This window comes from Saimiri boliviensis, chromosome 11 (assembly GCF_048565385.1).
Source record: "Saimiri boliviensis isolate mSaiBol1 chromosome 11, mSaiBol1.pri, whole genome shotgun sequence".
In the NCBI taxonomy this organism is placed as follows: Eukaryota; Metazoa; Chordata; class Mammalia; order Primates; family Cebidae; genus Saimiri; species Saimiri boliviensis.
In genome coordinates this window covers 102,829,069-102,851,815 of record NC_133459.1, presented here as the reverse complement: position 1 = coordinate 102,851,815, position 22,747 = coordinate 102,829,069, and the positions used below count along the sequence as shown (strand labels likewise).

The 22,747-nt window shown below is 36.3% G+C and overlaps 1 protein-coding gene across 7 annotated transcripts in view; it reads left to right on the top strand.

The window, feature by feature from the left end:
* The first annotated feature begins 38 nt into the window (after positions 1–38).
* Positions 39–22,747, top strand: part of STXBP3 (syntaxin binding protein 3) — a 76,206-nt gene continuing 53,497 nt past the window's right edge. For all 7 annotated transcript variants that reach the window (XR_012512550.1, XR_012512547.1, XR_012512551.1 and 4 more), the window contains exons 1-6: positions 39–179; positions 9,595–9,644; positions 10,401–10,482; positions 14,477–14,553; positions 16,321–16,399; positions 17,783–17,883. Coding sequence is in view for 2 of the 7 variants with exons in the window: in XM_074381310.1 (XP_074237411.1) it covers positions 131–179; positions 9,595–9,644; positions 10,401–10,482; positions 14,477–14,553; positions 16,321–16,399; positions 17,783–17,883 (438 nt within the window). In the remaining 5 variants the exon portion in view is untranslated. The remainder of the gene's footprint in view (positions 180–9,594; positions 9,645–10,400; positions 10,483–14,476; positions 14,554–16,320; positions 16,400–17,782; positions 17,884–22,747) is intronic.

The window sequence follows — 22,747 nt, the reverse complement described above, 5'->3', positions numbered from 1 at the left end:
GAGGGCGAAGTCCGCGAGAGGGGGCGGGGCCTCCCTCGCAGTGAGGGGCGGGGCCCCCCCGACGCCGCTTCCACGACCGAAGTAGGTTGGGAGTGGAAGGTGGTGAGTGCTGTTCCGCAGTGCTGGGAAGATGGCGCCGCCGGTGGCAGAGAGGGGGCTGAAGAGCGTCGTGTGGCAGAGTGAGTGCGGTGGGGTAGGGGTTGAGAGAGGGAGGACCGGGAGGACGGCGTTTCGGGCCTCATTTTGCATCCCCAGCCCAGCGGTCTGTTTGAGGGGCTGCCGCGAGCACTTGTTGCTTTGGGACTTGTGAGAGGACTTCTTCCCGCTTTCCTGCCCTGCCCTGTTCCTCGCCAGCACCAGGGATGGGCTGCGTGCGACAGGACGCGGCCTTCTCGTTGGTGTCCGGCACCCCCTGGCCTCGGCCGAGCTCTGGCCACGAAGCGCCGCCCTGGGGGAGCTGCCTCGGACCGTCTCTCCCTCCCGCAGGCCCCGCGCGCGTCCTCGGCTGAGCTCCCCACTCTTGTCCGCTCCCGCCCGCGTCCCACCAGCTGGGGATGTCTCTCCATCCGAGACAATCCGGGCGCTGTTTATTCCGCCCCTGTCTCCTCCCCACGCTGGTGTTTGCAAGGACTGTTTCTTCTGCTCACTCGTGTTGGTATCAACCCGTGCTTTCCGAAAACCCTCACTGTTCAGCAGACCCCTCTTCTGTATTCCGAGAGGAGCCAACTTCCTGAAAGTTCTTGAGAAGGAACCATTGGAATGACCAGGTGTCCCGCCGTGACATCTTCCTGCCTAGCCGGAGCAGAGCTGCTCCCTCCCTTTTACTTTTAACACTCTCGGAGCCTCTCCCTGCTGTTAGGACCGGATTTCTTTATTGGGTACTGATGTTCTGCGGTATCATCCACAACTTTCATAAACATCGCTCCAAACTTAGGTCCGGCAGGTTAGACAAAGAATGAAACCACCCAACAGGAATAAGAATCTGTTTGGCATCGCTGAGTTCAAAATAGTTATGGCCTAGTAGTGGAAAGGGAATAACCTCTAATTAGTATTTCTTAGTCCAACCTGTTGAACAAAAACCAGAAATGATTTAGCAGAATTCTGGAGGTTACAGAGTTCCTTGTCTAAAATTAAAAATCTAAATTAGTAACTGGGATAGTGCTTAACATAGAGCACGCACTAGCAAATGTATAAATGGGTGAAAAATATGAAATTATCTTTTAAAAGATTAGTTTAAGGTTGGCATTTGCTTTTTCAGGATTTACATGGCTGACTTAAGATTTGGGGATGTTTTGAAACAATGGTATTTAAATACATTTATGTGAAAATGGGTAACAAATTGTGTTGTATAAATAATTTCCAAGATATATATGTGCTTAACATCAGCATATATGTATTTAAGCCAGTTCTTATTGAATCATAAGGTTTCTCCCTTTTTCACATTTTCCTTCTGTTCCGCCTGTAGAAAAAACCACGTTTTTTATTATCTGTCCTTCTGTGACTTCCTTTTTTAAGCAACTAACATTGACTCAACATTTTTCATGCCACTTCAAAATCTTCGTAATTAAGGTTTTAAATTGCTTTTGAAATACCTTGAGGTGACAAAAAATCTTGAGAGCAGGAAGGAAAAGAAATTATGGGCAGGTGCGGTGGCTCTTGCCTGTAATCCCAGCACTTTGGGAGGCCAGAGCAGGAGGATCACCTAAGCCTAGGAGTTCAAGACCAGCCTGGTCAACATAATGAGACTGTCTTTAAAGAAAAAAAAAGTAAAATTAAATTTTAAAAATTTTAAATAAAAATAAAATCAGTCTTCAACCAGACCCCTAGCCTTCCTCTCCAGAGACAGTCACTCTTAGGTTTCTCATAAATCCCTTCTACAAGTTTTTTTAATGCAAATACAAGCATACATAGAATCATATGTTTTTGTTTTAATCAATTACAGTATCTTTATCTTTTTTCATTCTGATTGCTTTCTCTTTTATTTTGGGCAAAATTTTTTTAATTTTTGGATATTTACACGGTCATTTATGTATTTAAATCAGTGTTTATTGAGTATGTACTCTGTTCTTTGATTTTCTAGAATTAACAATTTAGTGGGAGAAGACAGGTCCATAAGTACTTAGTGCTGTATTAGCAGTATGAAGTTTTGGAAGAAGAGAGGAAAAAGGAATTATTTCCTCTATAGGAGGATGTCAGGGAAGGCTCAAGAGGAAGTGACATATAAGATGTTTCTTGAAAGGTAGTAGGATTTTGACAGGCTGAGGCAAATATATGTCAAACCCCAAAGGTGACAAAGTAAGTGGTTGATTATGAAAGAGGGAACAATTCCTTTTGATTGAGTACAGGGTATTCATTGCAGGAATAGGGGAACATAGACCAAAAGGTAGATGGGAGCCAGATTATGAAGGGCCTGGTTCCTATATTATTTCCACATTCTGTAGGCAATGGGGAACCATTAAAAATGATTTTGTTTTCCTTCTTTCTCAAGGAATAGTCACCAGCATTTTCGGCATTCTATTAAACAATGCTGAGAGGAAGCAATTTTCTTGTTCCTAAAGAGAAGTGACTCTAAGATTTAATTAAGTGTAATGTTAGTGTGAAGTGCACTAATGGTAAGTGTACAGCTGGATGAGTTTTTTTTAACCCATGTAACTATCATCCAGATCAAGATAAAAAATGTTTCCAAGCACCCAATTACCCTTCCCAGTCTAAACTGTATCCTCTCCTCTAGAGTAACCAGTATTCTGAATTACATCACCACCAAATAATTATATCATGGTGGCTTTTTACCCTTACACTGTTATGTTTAAGAGAAGTCCTCCGTACCTATTATTGTAGTGTTTTCTTCAATAATAATATTGAATTGTGCACACCTGTAGTTCTAGCTGTTTGGGAGGCCGAGGTAGGAGGATCACTTGAACCCAAGAGGCAGAGGTTGCAGTGAGCTGAGGTTGTGCCACGGCACTCTAGCCTGGAAAACAGAGTGAGACCCTGTCTCAAAAAATAAATAAGAATAAATCTTGAATTTACTACATTTCTACCTAGAAATAATTGCTTTAGTATTTACTTTTGTATATGTTTAGTTGGTCTTACAGTAGTCCTTAGTTTTTATATATTCTGCTTTCATACAATTTTTGATCATTATATCTTGAAAGCTCTGGGTGGTCTTTCCCATTCACAGTTCAGTCTGTTTTTATTCAGCTGACTCGTGATGATTATTGCTTTTTTCTCCTACCCCAGGTCCCTGGGTTTGCTTTTATAAAGATTCTTACCTGTTCACTGAATAACCTGGACCAGAGGCAGAATCTGTTGGAATCATAATTAGGAATTTAATAACATGTTTTAGTGTTCTGAGAATATAAATTCCCTTATGGCCTGCAAGTCTGACTTTTTACTTTTGCTATTTGATTTTCAAAAACATTGTCATTATGCACTAGTTATAAAAGCTTGGTGTATTATTTCTTCATACAGAACTAGTCATTGCAAAAGTTGGTTTCCATACAGGTTATACTTCTGTTTCTTGACTTAAACCATGAGGGGTTTGGACTACGTTTTCTTCAACATGTTTTCTTCAGCTTGAATTCTCCATGATTCCATTTTTTAGATCTTCACTTTGTTGTATTTTCTTTATTTCTGCTTGTATTCCTGATAGTTTTCTCTTATGCCGTAGCTTTCTTTTATGTTGTTTTGTTTGAGACATAAATATTTGCTATTAGGTTTTTATTGCAGATTATTTCTGTCTTAAGGCTTTTTGCCTAATATCTTTTTTTGTTTGTTTGTTTTAATTGTACTCTCTTGCTCCTCTTAAATACTTAGGCATGATCTTAGTCCATCTCTAGCAAATTTTAAAAATTCATTATAAAGGTCTAAAATATAAAAAGACAGTAAAGTATAGAGCAAATATAGGATAGTATGGGTTAGACTTTTAAAAATTAAGTGGTAACTTAGAAAACATAAAAAAGATTATATAAAAATTCTAGGTTGGGCATGGTGACCCAAGCCTGTAATCATAGCACTTTGGGAAATGGAGGTGGGTGGATCATGAGGTCAGGAGTTCAAGACCAGCCTGGCCAACATGGTAAAACCCCATCTCTACTGAAAATACAAAAATTAACTAGGGATGGTGGCACATAACTGTAATCCCAGCTACTCAGGAGGTTGGGGCAGGAGAATTGCTTGAACCCAGGAGGCAGAGAGCTGAGATTGCACCACTGCAGTCCAGCCTGGGTGACAGAGCAAGACTCTGTGTCAAAAAAATAAAAAATAAAAATTCTAAACCAGATACTATGGCTCATGCCTGTAATCCTAGCACTTTGAGAGTCGAAGGTGAGATGATCCCTTGAGCCCAGGAGTTTGAGACCAACCTGGGCAACAAAATGAGACCCAATCACTACAAAAAATATATAAATTAACCATGTGTGGTGATGCACCTATGTTGCCAGCTACGTGGGAGGCTGAGGCAGGAGGATCCCTTCAGCCCAGGAGGTTGAGGCTGCAGTGGGCATTGATTGTTCCACTGCACTCCATCCTGGGTGACAGAACAAGACCCTGCCTCTAAATCAGTCAGTCAATAGCTAGCTAGCTAGCATAAGGCCTGGCACAGTGGCCTGTGCCTATAATTGCAGCACTTTGGGAGGCCAAGCCAGATGGATCACTTGAGCTCAGGAGTTCAAGACCAGCCTGGACAACATGGTGAAACTCCATCTCTACCAAAAATACAAAAATTAGCCAGGTGTGGTAACATGTGGGACCAGCTGGGGTCCCAGCTGGGAAGCTGAGGTGGGAGGATCGCTGGAGCCTGGGAAGTTGAGGCTGCAGTGAGCAGTGATCGTGCCACTCACTTCAGCCTGGCTGACAATGCGTGACTCAGTCTCAAAAAAAATAAATGAAGTTATTATTTGGGTAGCATTTGGACTGGTGGACGATTAATTTAGAGATTAAGTAGAAGCCAGTCAGTGGAGAAAGTTAAGTAGTAGAGTTTCGATTTCATTCTGTGGGCAAGAGTAAGCATTTGAGGTGTGTATTAATATAAACAAAGGATTGTATTTCAGGAAGTTGACTCTGACAGCAGTGTGAAAAATTGATTGAAATGGCAAAGGTGTTTGAGGTAGAAAGCAGGAAATTCAGATAGGATTCTATTGCAGTACTTCAGTGAGAGAGAAGAATCCAGTCGATGCTGGTGACAGTGGCAATGAAAAATTACAGCTACGAGAACCATCAATATGCCTGATAGGTGCTTGGGGGGGAAGGGAGGAAATAGCCAAAGACAATGACTAAGAAAATGACAATAATACTTAGAGAAATAAGTCTAGAGCAGTTTTTAGGGTACTCTAATCTCAACTTGTGGCATGTAGGTACTTGAATCTGTATTGTATGATTGAAGTTCAAAGAGAGAAGGGCTGTAAGACTGTTGAAAAATTGAAAGACTAATATGATAGATGAAACTTTGATGATGAATGTGGTCTCTGAAGAGACCAGCCACAGGAGCAAATTGTCTTACCTTTGCTCTGAGTAAAAGCAGAGCTTGTCCTATCACATCTGTCAAACACTTTCAAATCTTCCCAATCACAATAAAACCTTTGCTTGAGAGCAAGCAGAACGAAGGTAAGAAAATTGAGTCTTGGGGTATATCCATATTTAGGATGCTAGAGAAATGGATATAAGGTCAAATGGTTTTCATTAGTATTTAAAGGAAATACCTTCTTAGTGCTGTAGTATTTGTTGATATGATTTTCTTTGACTCCTCTCTAAACATGTCTACCTGTGACTATGTCACTTTTCATGGATGCCCCTCCTATCCCCAAAAACTAGTTCTTTCTTTTTAAGACAATAACACTGACCCTCCAGGTATCTTCAGTTTCTTTTTTTTTCCTTTGGCAGACACAGATCTAAGTTATCTTCAGATTCCAAGACAGTTCTGTCATTAGAAATTTAATGCAAGCTACGTATGTAATTTTAAATTTTCTGGTAGTCACCTAAAAAGGTAAAAAGAAAAAGGTAAAATTAATATATTATATTTGACCTAATACATTTTTTACATTCCTTTTTTTGTACTAAGGTTTTTGAAGTCTTGTGTGTATTCTGTACTTACAGGATATCTCAGTTCAGACTGGCCACATTTCAGGTGCTCAGTCGCTAGATGTGGCTGGTTTCTACCATCTAGGCCAATGCAGTTCTGAGGTTTCAAAGACTATAATGAGATGACTTCTGCTTAGGGAGCCTTTCTCCAATCTGCTCCATCATAAATTCCATAAGCATTCATTTCTTAAGAGAAAGACGTAAATCTAATATAAAAACAAGCAAATGTCTTCAACTTTCAGCTTGTTTGAGGTATGAGGAATGAAGCTAGCTTAGAAAGAGAAAGGAGCGGGGCTGGGCGCGGTGGCTCAAGCCTGTAATCCCAGCACTTTGGGAGGCCGAGGCGGGTGGATCACAAGGTCGAGAGATCGAGACCATCCTGGTCAACGTGGTGAAACCCCGTCTCTACTAAAAATACAAAAAATTAGCTGGGTATGGTGGCACGTGCCTGTAATCCCAGCTACTCAGGAGGCTGAGGCAGGAGAATTGCTTGAACCCAGGAGGCGGAGGTTGCCATGAGCCGAGATCGTGCCATTGCACTCCAGCCTGGGTAACAAGAGCGACACTCTGTCTCAAAAAAAAAAAAAAAAAGAAAGAGAAAGGAGCATAATATTTCTGTATCTGAGCTCTGCCTGAGAAAATCCTTTATTTTTGCCTGTTCTAGAGGCAAAGGTTCCAGAAGCCAGTGACTTTGGCTTAAATTATGGTTAAATATTTCAGACATTTACCGTAATTCCCATGTAACACTATACTCCTCCTAGCAAACAATGTATAGTTAGCTGATATTTCTTGACACTTTCAAATCTTCTCAATCACAATAAAATCTTCCAAATCACAATTCTGAAAATGACTATAAATAACTGAATTGTTTTTACTAACAACATTTCTGACACCAAATATGTGGTTTTTTTTCCCACCCTCACACCAACAAATTCTCCAACTCTGGACACCAAATGAATTAGTGTGAGAACTGAAATGATTGTAGGATAAATGAATTAGTGTGAGAACTGAAATGATTGTAGGATATCCAGTTAGTTAGGAACTAGTTCATTAGGAACACTAGTTAGTGTCAGACTCCACAGGATTAAGGGGTCAGTCTCACAATACTGCCTTCACTTCAGATGCCAGTAGCAAGTCCCTGGGTTATGTACACTTCTGTCTGGCTTGGCTACAAAGTCAGAGATTCCCACAACCCTCCTTCCCTTTCAGGTTCATTACTTTGCCAGAATGTCTACAGAACTTTAGAAAACACTTTACTTACTGTTACCAGTTTATTACAAAAGATATAAATGAACAGCCAGGTGAAGAGGTACATAGGGTAAGGTCCAAAAAGGCCCCAAGCATAGGAGCTTCTATCCACATGGAGCTTCTATCTGGCACGTGGTTTGTTCACCACCTTGGAAACTCTCCAGACTCTCTTAAGGGGTTTTTATGGAGGCTTCATTATGTAAGCATGATTGATGTAAATCATTGGTAACTGAACTCAATCTTCAGTCCCTCTTCCTTTCTTAGAGGTCCCGGGGTGGGGCTGAAAGTTCCAAACCATGTATTCACAAGGAATGCAGGGTGGGGGTGGGGGTCCAACCCTCTAATCATGGCTTAGTCTGGTGACCAGCCCTCAGCCTAAAGCCGTATAGGGGTATCTCACCCAAGAGTCATTTCATTCACAGACCAAAGAGACACTATCACTCCGGAGATTCCAAAGCCTTTAGGAGCTCTGTGCCAGGAACTGGGAACAAAAACCAAATATTTTTTCTTGTACCACAGTAACTATTATTATTTGTACCCTCTGATATAAGAGCTGTCATTTTTTTATCATGACTTATTATCAAAAACTTGCTGATAAATTTCCCAAAAGTATTAACTTAAATATAAATTAGGAAACGGAAAAGCTTAAGTTAATGATACAACCATCTTATTAACAGGAATTAATTAAAAAACAGGTTACTATATATTTTAATTATATTTTATGTATTACTACAGATTTTAAAATCAGTTGAACATTAATAAAACATAGTAAACGTGGGAAATTGTTTTATTAAGTAGAAGAACAGGTATTTGTGTAAATTATCCACATGTATTATTTGATACATAATAGAAAATGTTTGCAAATCAGTGAACTAATTTGTAAAATGTATTTAGATTAATTTTGAAAATCATTGTTTATATTTATTGATTATAAATCAAGACTGAATATTGGTATCCAAATTCTGTGATATGTATTGTAGAAAAGCATATTGTAGTAAATCAGTATGAAAAATGTTTATGCAGATTTGATTGTCAGATGTAATTTAGCAATGGGCAACTTAAGGATGTTCCTGTGGGTTTTTTGTTTTCATTCTGTTTTACTTGGGACTTAAGTAGAATAGGAAAAACCAAATCAGGTAACACTTTTAGAAATATTTTCCCTATATGTTCATGTACTTAAATAGAGTAACCCTTTTTACAGTACTTTTTAAAGTTAAAAATTGTTTACAGTTTAAATGTACTGTATAGGTTAGGTATTAGAATTGGATTTTTCCTTAGGGTTTAACAAATACATATGTGTCGGGGACGGTAGGGACGGCACGTCTGCCGGGGATCTCTCGACCTGCAAGAGGGTCCCAAAACCTGGAAGAGAGCGTGAGCTTAAAGAAATAAAAAAGAGACAGAAAGCGGGGGTCTAGAGGGCTGTATAGGCCGTGCCTAAAAACAGCAAATTTATTTTTTCAAAAGGCCAGGAATAAATACAGTTTCTTTGCTCTGGTTTACGTCATTGCAAGAGGAAATGCAAATCTGTACCTTACATGGCCTATACAATAGAGAAGTCAGATACACAATCAGTGGTTGTAAAAAGTAATAGAATTTCCTGTGATCACAAAGCTTATTTACATCCAGACATTATTCCTTATGGCTGCAGGTATTTTTGGTTTGATCCTGTTTTAGGACTCACATGTGAAAAGGTTTTCTGGTTTTGCTCATCAGAATATCTTTTAACCAGATTCTCCTTTGTCTGCTCCTGACTCAACTTATCTCAACTCCCCCATTCAGGAGTCTCTGAGTCTGGGATCAAAGCCATCCGTAAAGTGGCATTTGCTTTGCAAATATCCCCAAAGTTAAACCATTATCTAGGGTACAAGGCAGTCATGCAAGTAAAGAAAAGGTGAAAGCTATTAAAAGTTAAAAGCAGAAACTGGTTGCTGGTAGGGAGTCACTTAGTCTAGCAGCACCGCATAGTTTAAGCCCAAACGATATCATGGTTAATATTAGAAACTGATCAGTCATCTTTCAGTCCCTTCTTTCTGATAGCTCGACTGCCTCCAGTAGGAAACTGTGTTTGGGATCAAGCTCACCGTATAGTGAGACCCACGCCTTTTGGGGGTCTCACATGAGAACGTCCCCCACATGTATGCTTTTTACGTAGTTTAACAAATTTCAAATTGGATTTTTTTCTTAGCCATTTTGGACCTTTTGAATAGTCTATTACTATGTTTCTGTTGATTTAATTCCTAAGTAATTCCTTTCTTCTTTAAACAGAGATAAAAGCAACAGTGTTTGATGACTGCAGGAAAGAAGGCGAATGGAAGGTAGAATTTGCATACCTTGCTCTTATAAAAAATAATACAAACTTTAAAAACAATACAGTATAAAAACTATATAGTATTTACATTGTATTAGGTATCTAGTATAAGTAATCTGAAGATGATTTGACATATGGAGAGGATGTGTATAGGTTATATGCAAATACAACACTGTTTTTATATAAGAGATTTAAACATCCATGGATTTTTGGTATACACAGGGGTCTTCAAACCCCCATGGATACCGAGGGATGACTAGATAGGGTCTGGAATTACACTACTTGACTTCAAATACTAACTTCACCACTTAATAGCTGTGGCTGCTTGCAAAAGTTGACCTTTCTCTGCCTGTTTCCTTGTTTATAAAAATGGTGATGGTTAATACTTTATATGGTAACTGTAAATATGAGGTGAGTTTATCCATGGAAATTGCTTAAAACAGTGCTTTGAGCAATAATTGTTCTACAACTGGCAGTTGAAATTTTAAGAAAATTTGATGTTAAACATAATGTAGGTTTAAAATTAAGCTCTATGCTTCAAATTAGGAATATTTCTGTTTGCTTACTTATGTATAATACTGTATGCACATATATTGAGAAAATCTCTAGATCATGCAAGATAAAAGATGAGTTGAGATCATTTTGCCTCCTGTCCTGATATTTTATGTTATAAAGGGATTAAAAGGTTTAATGATTAACATTCTTTTTTGAATTCTTGGTAATAGGATGCTTATCGTATTTTTAAATTTGTGTTTGTTTTAAGATAATGCTTTTAGATGAATTTACCACTAAGCTTTTGGCATCGTGTTGCAAAATGTCAGATCTTCTAGAAGAAGGTATTACTGGTAAGTGTTATTCTTGGCATGAACACTTTTTAATTGTAATTGGGGAGATCTGAAGTAAGAAATTTTAGTTAGTAATTGTGTTTCTAAGGAACTTATTTTTAAAAATTACTGTAGCCACAACAATTGGATTTAACATTCTTTGAATCTTCTGTCAGTTTTTTTCCCCCTCAGCTGAGATGTATAATTAATACCCTTAACCAAGCCTAACTCAATTGCCTTATTGAGGTTGTTCTTTAAATGTTTTACATATATAACAGTTTTGTATATTGATACACTAGCTTTACTTCAGTATTTTGATTTAGTTTATGGTTTCATGTATTGCTTTAAAATGGATATCAAGATTTATGTCATAAAATCAACTTTTGTACATATTTACAAATGTATAATGCTAACTTTGTAAATTTATCTTTATTACTAGAAATGAGACAATTATAAGTTTAAATCAGTTTTAGTATGAAAATTTGTAATACTTACATATTCTGAATAAAAAATCATGTCACAAGAAGTTATCTTCCACTAGGCAGGATTATGTTATTGAGATATTAATCTGTATTACGTTTTGAGGGAAATAACAATATTTTGTAACATTCATAATCATGTTGTCTTTAATTCATTATCTTTTAACTCACTTATTAAAATTTAGTCTTCATAACAACCTTATGAAGACAGATATTAATACTGTCATTTGTAATGAGGAATCTGAGGCTCCAAGTGAAATATAATTCATTTATATTTTGGATCCTAATAGAGTTTATGTACCCTCTGTCATTCCTAACTTAATGAAGTTCAAAAGTATACCCAGTATTCTCAAGAAAGCCTAATCATAGAATATTTTGGTTTTGATGTTTATACATAAAATAATCTTTTTAAAATATTTATTTATTTTGAGACAGGATCTCACTCTGTCACCCAGGCTAGAGTGCAGTAGTATGATTTTGGCTCACTGCAGCTTCCTCCTCCCACTTTCAAGCAATCCTCCCATCTCAGTCTCTCAAGTAGCTGGGACTAGAAGTACACACTACCATACCGAGCTAATTTGTGTATTTTCTTGGATAGAAGCAGGGTTTCACCATGTTTTCCCAGGATGGTCTTGAACTCCTGGGTTCAAGTGATCCACCAGCCTTGGCCTCCCACAGTGCTGGGATTACTTGCAGGTGTGAGACACCATGCCCAGCCTTAAAATAACCTTTATTGTTGATTACGGATTCAATTTGTAGCCTTTTTGATCCTCAGTGTAAAAAGCTCTAAACTAGAAATTAGAAAATTAAAGCTGTGATTTTTCTACTACTGGATAAGTGAAATATTGATTAAGCCACTTAAGTTTTTTCAGTTCTGAAAAGTCATTCTGATGTGCAATTAGGGTGAGAACCATTTGATAACATGTAAAAGCTCTGTGGAACTACAGAGCCATTATGCACTGTAGGGAGGTTTTATCACATTTTGTAGACCATTGTTTCGTATTGTATGCTCAGTACTGACAGATATTCTTCGAGGAAGGGATTCCGTGGCCTGTATATTTAGGAAACAGTACTAAACAGAGCTCAACAGGTTTCTTTAGGATTTTTCAGAGTCTTTTATATGCCAAGGCATAAGTGGATCCCCTGGGTAAAATGATAGTGTTCAGTTTTCTAAACTTACTTGGAAACAGAAAGCTATTTTTGAGAAGCATTTCATAGGACTGTATATCATAACACTCCCTGTTGTGGGATGCTTTTGATATCTGCCAGAATCACCTAAGTTTGCTATGGTTTAATTGTAGTCATAATTACTAACTTAAAACAGTTCCTCTGAGTTCCACATTAGCTATTCTGAGAATCCCTCTATGAAACTGGGCATTGGCAGGTTCAGTGGTCAAACTTCTGTTGTCATTCAGGTAATTTGTGAAAATATTTAGTAGTGTCTTGGAATTAAAAAAAAAAAAAAAACAAGTTGAGACAGGTGCAGTGGCTCACACCTGTAATCCCAGCACTTTGGGAGGCCAAGGCAGGCAGATCACCTGAGGTCAGGAGTTCGAGACCAGCCTGACCAACATGGAGAAAAACCCCGTCTCTCAAAAAATACAAAAATTAGCCAGGCATGATGGCAGATGCCTGTAATCCCAGCTTCTCAGGAAGCTGAGACAGGAGAATCGCTTGAACCCAGGAGGTGGATGTTGCAGTGAGCCAAGATCGCACCATTGCACTCCAGCCTGGGCAAAAAGAGCAAAACTCCATCTCACACACAAAAAAAGAAGCAAACAAAAAAACAAAATCAAGAATAAAATGCTCTGTCAGTATTTGCTACTTCAGTGGAGAATAAAGTCAAGTGTAAAAGCCTTAAAAAAAAAAAAAAAAAGACTGAAGCTGGGTGCAGTGACTCATGCCTGTAATCTCAGCACTTTGGGAAGATGGGGCAGGAAGATCACTTGAGCTCAGGAGTTTCAAGACCAGCCTGGGCAACATAGTGAGACCTTGTCTCTACAAAAATTCCAGAAAATTAGCCAAGCATAGTGGCACGTACCTGTAGTCCCAGTTACTTGGGGGACTGAGACAAGAGGATTGCTTGAGCCAGGGAAGTCAAGGCTGCGATAAGCCCTGATTGTGCCACTGCACTCCAACCTAGGTGACAAAACAGACCTTATCTCAAAAAAATAAATAAAAAGTAAAAGACTGGGAATTAGATGATTCTTTTTCACTATTAAAGAACTTTCTCTTTGTTTTTCTTAGTCGTTTGATAGATATGTGCTTTTCAGTGAATGGAGAAATGGTACTTTCTGTTAATAATAAAGAGATTTCAGAATATTTTCAGAGCCTATGTCCTAAATCATGTCACAGTATTTTCAGTGTGTTAACATGCACATTATTCACCAAACAAAATAGTATCTATAGCATAAGATGACTGTAAGATACTCCATTTTGAGTATTAAACAATTGAAATAAATGAACACAGATTAAACCTTAATTTTTTTCAAATAGTTTTATTTATAATAGTTGAGAATAGAGATAAAAAGAGTAAATTTTTCCTTAGAAATATTATTCATCTAGTAGAAGCTATGATACACCTATACATTACTAATATACATTTAGGAATGTAAAAATGAAATCCACTGTATTTAAAAAAGAAGTCCAGCAGTAACCTCTCTTGCCTGTCACATTAACGTTAATTCTTTCTAGGCCCTTTGTCAACATGAATCTTGAAAGATGGCTCTCTGGATTTGTTGAAGGATACTTTAAATTAGTTTTAAGAAATATATATTTAGCTTTAAATAGTTAATTTGACAAAGTTTATAACTTTATATTAACTTTGCTTTAGGTAATCTTACAAACTTCTTAACTTCCATAATAAAAATATAATTAACTAAATTCTAGTGACATTCTGTTGTTGAAAAATGCTTTATAAATATTTATGTGTGGTTTTAAAAGAATAGGAGTTAATTGGCAATTTATTTAAACAGCATTGTGGTAGGTAAAAACTTGGGTTCTGGAGTCAAATCTGGGTTAGAACTCTGCCTGTTTCACTGAGTTACTTCTTTAAGCCTCAGTTTCCTCATTTGTAAAATACTTGGCAGGGTTATTGTGAATTTTAGTGAATAATTCATGTAAAGTGCTTATAGTCTAGTATCTGGTGTCATATTTGCTATTATTATAGTAGTATATTTTTAAAAGAAACAACATTTAATTTTTGATGCCTTTTCTTGGTTTCTTCATGTCACGTTGTTTATGCTGTTAGACCTACCTAACTATGAAGTAACCGCTTTATCTTTTTCTCCTTATGATGAGAAGGCAGTTCAGCCCAAGGTTTAGCCACACAGGGAAGATACATTTTTCATTCTTCGGGATTTTTAAACGTATTGAATGAAGACAAATAAAATGTTAAACCCAGTAAATGTGTTTGTTTCCATATTATTTGTAAATATGTTTTCATATTATAAATGAAAAGTAAAGTTTATTTTAAAATTATTTTAAGTTTATTTTTAAATTATTTGGTCATATAAAATGGCCTTTTTTCTTGTCAGTTGTAGAGAATATTCATAAGAATCGTGAACCTGTCAGACAAATGAAAGCTCTTTATTTCATCACTCCGACATCAAAGGTGAGTATTTTGAGGCTTTAAAAAGTAGGTTCATCATATTTCACCATTGTTATGCATTACTAATAGAAAATTGAAAGTAATAAAGTACGCTTTAATAGAAAAATATTGCCATAAACTAGTTTGCTGAGGACAGTTTTTTTCTGTGTTAGAAGATTATTTGCATTCTTCCCAGTGAGAATATATAAGTAAAAGGATTCCTTTTTTCCTTATATATGAAAGCAGAATTATATTGTATAAAATAACATTTCTTTGTATGTTTTGTTTTTCATGCAGTTCCTATTGAACTATACCATTTGGGGGGATGGAAATGTAGGTAAAAGAAATAATCTATAGTCTTGGATTACTTCTTTGTCTCAGTGACTTTCCTGTAGCATAGTTGTATGTATATATGAAGATGGGTGTATATGTATGTGTGTATATATATATTTTATGTGAATGGAAATTCTTTAGTTTATAATCTGACTCTATGACCTAACTCATATTTGATGCCAACCTTTTAGAGCAAAATAAACTGTTAAAGATTCCTTTATTCTGTGCAGTATCTCAGAATGCATTTTTGAAAACCTGATCTCTCACTTATTCCCGTGTAAAATGTTAATTTGGCAATCTCTGTTTCATTTCACTTCTCAAAAAACTCTAGCAGACATTTAAAAACAAAAACAGATACTTACTTTTTGGTCACTACATATTGACTGCTAGTGGGTTTTAATGATATTTTATATCTTATCTGTAATATAATTCCATAAGAAAATTTGTGATTGGAAAAAATGCAAGTTAAAAGCACCGTTTTTCATCTAGCAAATTGGCAGAGGGATTTAAAAATATGTATATATGGGTGTGTGTATATGTGTACATGTATATATATCACATTCTAGCTATTCAGGTTATCAGTGGATAATGGAGCAGAAACTACCATATACTGCTAGTAGGAGTATAGATTAATACAGCCTTTTTGGAAAATAATTGGTAATTTTTTATCAAGAACCTGAAAAAATGTTTTATATTTTAGAATTTATTGTTAGGAAATAAATAAATGGTCTAGCTAAGTTTCTAGCAGTAAATAAGTCTAATTAAATTTTAGCATTAATAAATAATAAACCATATGATGATATATGAATGAAATATATGAATAAAATGATAAATAAAACCCATGTGACCATTAAAAATAATTTTTTTAGGAGTTGTCAGTGACCTAGATAAATGTTCATTTTGAATGTTAAGTGACAAAAGCCAGATACAAAATTGCGTATTCCTCGTTCTTGCAGTCACCTACCAAGCTTTGGGTCTTTCTAATCACTTGATAGTTTAAGCTTCTCAGTCAGTGTCTCTCACTTCAACACTTGTCCAGTCGTAAGTGTTGGCAGTTTCATTATCCATGTAGATGATACTTATAGTATGTTGGTTTCTAGTTCCTTGAACTGTTATCTTCCAGTACTCTTGTCTTCTGTGTTGTTTCAGTTTTTCTAGACCACTTCATTGCCAATTAAGAGCGCCATGTTCATACATATTACCTTACTCTTTTTTTTTTTTTTTTTTTCCAAAACCAAAAATGGTCCATATTACCTTATTCTTGTTACTTTGCTACATAATTAGCTATCACTGGCTGGAGAACATAGCATCTTAAAAAATCAGTTTATAAATTAAACTTTTAGCCAGTAAGGATTTGGTTTATCACTGAAATAAAATAACCTTACTTATTTTAAAAGGTAACATATTTAAATTAATATTTAATAAAATGTGTATTAATCGCTAACCTTTCTTTTTAAGTCTGTAGATTGTTTCTTACGTGATTTTGGGAGTAAATCGGAGAACAAGTATAAAACAGCATATATATACTTCACTGACTGTAAGTCTTTTAAAAAGTTATTGCTTCATTGTTTAAAATCCCATTAGTTTTAAAGTGTCTACTTTTTAAAAATCCTTCAGCCCAAAATGTCATTAAAGTGCTTACTTTTTATATTATTTCAGTCCTGGTGATTTTCTATTTATCATGTATTCTAATTAGGCCAGAAAGAATCTAAAAATGTAAGATTATATCTATCCTAATTCATGTTGAGGTGATAGAAAATTAAAAGAAACTATTCCCAGCTACTTTCAAAAGACAATCATTTTGTTGGGATGTGAGGGACAGGTGGAGGGGGCTAGCTCTCAAATCCTATGCTGGTGACAGGAAGAAATATTTTTAATCAGCGTTTCAGTTAGGGATTTGATTCTCTAGTTAAAAAAAACAAAGACCTTTTGAGAGGGCACTGAAGAAAACAGCCATCTGTTTGGCAAATATAAAGGGAGAAACTTATCACATTTATCTTACTCTGCCATATGATCACTTAGAAAACTGGCAACTAAAGAATCACAGAGAAGTCCAAAGACACATACAATTCTGTTTTATGTTAACACGTTACATAATACACTTCAAAATAAAAATATCATTTATCTAAGTTAAGTGTAGGTCTCTGCTATTAGAGGTTCCTCACTTTAGTAATATATCATTTTTCCTATAAATTTTTATCTCATGCCTAATAGTTTGCATTTTTAAAAACATCACACCGTAAGTATTTGTAATGTAATCTTATTATACAGAGCGTCATGTTTATGAAATTGATGAAATTTAATGAATATGAACCTTGTTTTAACTTATGGAATCTTAAGGCTGAAGAATATCATGTTAGCCAATGGTTGATGTTTTAACCTAGATCTAATGGAGTGATAAACTCTTTGATGAAAGGGGAAAAACACTGGCTCTAAGTTCCAGAACTTAGTATTATAATGTCTTAGAAGTTCCTAATGTTAGAAAGCTGCCTTTAATTCAAGGAAAAATTAACCATTTGTGTTGTGTGGTTGTAGTATAGATCACTAAATGGCAATTTGGAAAGTAGTATAAATTTCTAAGATGTCCTGAAAGTGCTGCTATTTATTAAGTCATAAGCTTGGGCATGATTTTTCTTCCTAACAATTTCAGTTTACTCTGTTAGCAGATCTTTAAGGCAATACATCTGAGATAATGGTGGATGGGAATGGGAAAGATGGCATTTCTGTTATAGTCTTTTTGACTATATATATCTTTTGTAAAGCAAAAAACAGTATTTTTATGTTATTTATGTCCTTTAATAACTTTGTGAAAGCCAGTAATTATGTATAACTGTTCCGGGATGTTGGAATGATTTATTTAAAAGGAATAAACATTTGGATGGAACTATATGCTTGATTTTTTTTTTTCTTCCCCCCTCAGTTTGCCCTGATAATCTCTTTAACAAAATTAAGGCTTCTTGCTCCAAGTCAATAAGAAGATGTAAAGAAATAAATATTTCCTTCATTCCACATGAATCTCAGGTACTTTCTATTTTTATCTTTTCATTCATGACAGGTTTCACATTTGGTTTTATGAGCTTATTAATAAAGTATATTCTGAAGATTTTTTTATATGTATTTGGTGAATTTTGAACCTAATCCACAAATAGACATTTCCTACAATGAAGTCAGAAGCATGAGCAATAAATTGGAATTAACAATGAACAGCAGGGCTTAAATTTCCTATCTCACACCAAGTCCTGTGTTTGTCAAATTACAGAACCACTAGATTATTAAATCAAGAGAGTTTTGAGCACCATCTTTGTTAGATGACTCAAAAAAAAAAAGTATTTCATTTAGCTTGTGTAACCTTTTGTGATTTTAAAACAAATACTCTTTAATAAACTTTTTATATAATATTATACAAATTATTTTAATTTATAAAATGGAGGGATTTTGTTGACTTATTTTGCCTTTGGAACATTGAGCCTTCAATTAGTAATAGTAATGATTATAATGATTTAAGCAGACACTCATATAATACTCCCTATGTGTCATATACTTTCCTGAGTGGTTTACATAAATTTATTCATTTAATCCTCACAATAGCCATAGAAACAGATTGTACTTGTGTCTCCATTTTGAGGAACAAGAAATCAAAGAGGTTAAGTAACTTGCCTCAAATCACACAGCTGATGAATTGTTAAGGTTTCTTGTGCTCTGTTCTCTGTGTTTGGATTCTAGCATTTTATAGAATTGAAATAGTTGACAGTTGTTTGGAACTATGAGATCAACCTTTTAAGGGATAGACAAGTCCTACATAAGGGATTTCTAATATACTGCTTTTAAGATACTGTTGGATTTGGTTGGTTGGTTGGTTGGTTGGTTGGTTGGTTGAGACAGGGTTTCACTCTCGTGACCCAGGCTGGAGTGCAATGGTTCGATCTTGGCTCACTGCAACCTCCACCTCCCAGGTTCAAGTGATTTTCCTGCCTCAGCCTCCTAAGTACCTGGGATTACAGGCATGTGCCACCACACCTGGATAATTTTTTTCTATTTTTAGTAGAGATAGGGTTTTTCCATGTTGATCAGGCTCGTCTTGAATTCCTGACCTCAGGTGATCCACCCATCTTGGCTTTCCAAAGTACTGGGATTACAGGGGTGAGCCACTGCACCCAGCTGATACTGCTGTTTTTGACAAAGAAAGATGATAATCCAAATTATAAAATTTTAACATAGCTACTTAACTTTAAACTGTTTTCCAAAAGTTTCCTTTAAACTTATTCTTTTAATATGATGTAAGTTTAGGGTGAAGATGAGCTTCTGAAAATGATGTGGGATTTAAGTGGTAGTGTGAGAAATATTACAAACATTTCTAGAACATCTCACTTCACAGAAAATAGATATACGATTTTAGCACCAGAAGTTATTAAAATTCTGTAGTTGCTGTATTTGAAGGAATGATTTATGTAGATACCTGAATAATTTGATGGTGAATAGAAATAACCTGTCTTTCCATGTCTAGAGAACACTCTTGAGAAGTTTCTACTTATCAGTCTTTACAAAATACTGTAATTATGTAAAGTCCCATTTATTGATGGTTTTTAAAAGAAGAATTTTTTTCTTTTAATTTACTTCCTTGATAAGGTCTTAAGAGGGTCTACTTGACCAGGCATGGTGGATCTCACCTGCAATCCCAGCACTTTGGGATGCTGAGGCAGGCGGATCATGAGGTCAGGAGTGCAAGAACAGCCTGGCCAACATGGTGAAACCCTGTCTCTACTGAAAATACAAAAAATATTAGCCAGGCATGGTGGTGAGCACCTGTAGTCCCAGCTACTTGGGAGGCTGAGGCAGGAGAATCGCTTGAACCCAGGAAGCGAAAGTTGCGGTGAGTCAAGGTGGCGCCACTGCCAGCCTGGGTGACATGTCGAGTGAGACTCCGTCTCAAAACAAAAAAAAAAGAGGGTCTACTTAATAAATCTAACTGTTTTGGAGAAATTACAGTGAAAGTATTTTGAATTTTTGTTTGTAAGTGAAAATATAAATGAAATATACTAGGTGCTTTAAACTATGAGCATAGGCCTACTGAGCATTTATGAAGATCATGTTCAGGGCACATTATCTGCTAGTTGCAAAGCAGTCTGCTGTGAAAAGATGAGCAAAATATATGTTCTACCCTCATTTGAATACTATAAAGAGATAGAAGGTATTATACATCTTCAAAAACTACATCAATCAAAAAAAACTACATCATGGTTAAGTCAAGTAGGATTAGGTTCAACTAATTAAAACTCTGGACTTTGAATGGATTAAACAACATGGAAATTTATTCTTGCTAATATAAAAGCAGTCAGGAATAGGCTATGTAAGGCTGTTAATGCCGGCTCTACTTAATTGTTAGGGGCCTAGTCTTCTAGGCATGGCTCTTATGATCTAAGATGATTGTAAATTTTTTTTTTTTTTTTTTTTACTGTTATATCATTTTAAAAATGTTAAGGAATATTTTTTTATTTTTATTTTTATTTTTATTTATTTATTTTTTTGAGATGGAGTTTCGCTCTCGTTACCCAGGCTGGAGTGCAATGGCGCGATCTCGGCTCACCGCAACCTCCGCCTCCTGGGTTCAGGCAATTCTCCTGCCTCAGCCTCCTAAGTAGCTGGGATTACAGGCACGCGCCACCACGCCCAGCTAGTTTTTTGTATTTTTAGTAGAGACGGGGTTTCACTATGTTGACCAAGATGGTCTCGATCTCTCGACCTCGTGATCCACCCGCCTCAGCCTCCCAAAGTGCTGGGATTACAGGCTTGAGCCACCGAGCCCGGCTAGGAATATTATTTTAAAACAGCATTATTAATAAAAATCATAGGCTTATTTCAGTATTTTAAAATATCTTGTGTAACATTGCACTCAGAAAGTAGATAACAAAATTATTCCCAAAGGAAGGGTGTCAATGGAATATGATATTATATTATTCAGTTATTCAGTTTTTTCCTCCTACCTCATTTTTGCTGTGGAACTGCTCACTTAACATCCTGGGAGCTATCTTGTTGAAATTTGCCACCATCGTGTAAGAGCAATGAACCTTCTCAATAGTGTAATGACTGTGATACTGCCTGTACCTATCCTGTGGGACAGCTAAAAGGACAGCACCTCAGCATCATATGCCAACCAGTCTATTAGAGCAATCACACACATAACTGCTTTTACCAAAATCTTCCAACCTAACTTCTAAATAGCCAAAATACAGTCAAGGCCATATGGGTACTGTACCTGGAACTACAGACATACCCTTTTCACACACGTTAGATGTTACAGCAACAGCATCCTGGGACAGGTTAGGACACAATCACATTTTTAAAAATCAAGAGTAAGAAGTAAACACAAAAGAGTATTTGCACAAGGCAGAGAATCCTGTTTCTTGGCAGTAGACAGAAAACAACTGGCTAAAGAAATAGATTTACAGAGAAATACAACCTAGAATTTGATTCTTTGAGTATCAATCTTAGAGACATAGCTATATATGGTCCAACGTACAATCTGATATATTACATTAGTAGTTTCTTATGCAATAGTTAAGGGAAAAACCTATCAAAAACCAACCCAAATTATATTAACCATTGGATAACCCCTTTTATCCTTTATCAACCATTTTACTCCGGGTTTGGTTAGTGTAATCATGAGGTTGTCTAGCCTAATGGTCTAGGAAAAATTCTGTGGTTGTAAGATGATGCCTTGCTATAGAACCATTAATTATTAAGCTCCAAGTGAAATGAAGCAGATATTTGTGAAAGATGATACATTTCCAAAAATATGAAAAACAGATTTAAGGCAGATGGTAACTCTAAGAAGAGCCACTAAAGTATTAAAATGGCACTCTGGAAATGGCTCATAGCAAAACTAACTTTTTTTTTTTTAACTTTTAGTTTCAGGGTACATGTGCAGGTTTGTTATAGGTAAACTCATGTCAAGGGAGTTTGTAACACATTATTTCATCACCCAGGTACTAAGCCTAGTACCCAATATTTTTTCTGTTCTTCTCCCACTTCCCACCCTCTACCCTCAAGCAGGCCCAGCGCTTATTGTTCCCCTTTCTGTCTGTGTATTCTCATCATTTAGCTCCCACTTATAAGCAAGAACATGCAGTATTTGGTTTCTGTTCTTGCATTAGTTTGCCTCTAGTTCCATCCATGTTCCTGCTAAAGACATAATCATTCTTTTTTATGGCTGCTTAGTGTTCTATGGGGTGTGTGTGTGTGTGTGTGTGTGTGTGTGTGTGTGTGTGTGTTTGTGTATACCATATTTTTTTAATCCAGTCCACCACTGATGGGCATTTAGGTTGATTCCATGTCTTTGCTATTGTGAATAGTGCTGCAGTGAACATATACGGGCATGTGTCTTTATGATAGATTTATATTCTTTTGTGTATATAGCTAGTAACAGGATTGCTAGGTCAAGTGCTAGTTCTGTTTTTTAGATCTTTGAGGAATCAGCACACTGTCTTCCACAATGGTTGAACAAATGTACATTCCCACCAACAGCATATTAGCATTCCCTTTTCCCTGTGACCTTACCGACATCTGTTATTTTTTGACTTTTTTAAAATGGCCATTCTGACTGGTGTGAGATAGTGTCTCATTGTGATTTTGATTTGCATTTCTTTAGTGATCAGTGATTTTGAGCCATTTTTCATATGCTTGTTGGTTACCTGTATGTCTTTTGAAAAGTGTTCATGTCCTTTGCCCACTTTTTAATGGGGTTTTTTTTCTTGTATATTTAAGTTCCTTATAGATGCTGAATATTAGACTTTTGTCAGATGCATAGTTTGCAAAAATTTTTCCCATTCTGTAGGCTGTCTGTTTACTCCGTTGATAGATTCTTTTGTTGCACAGAAGCTCTTTAGTT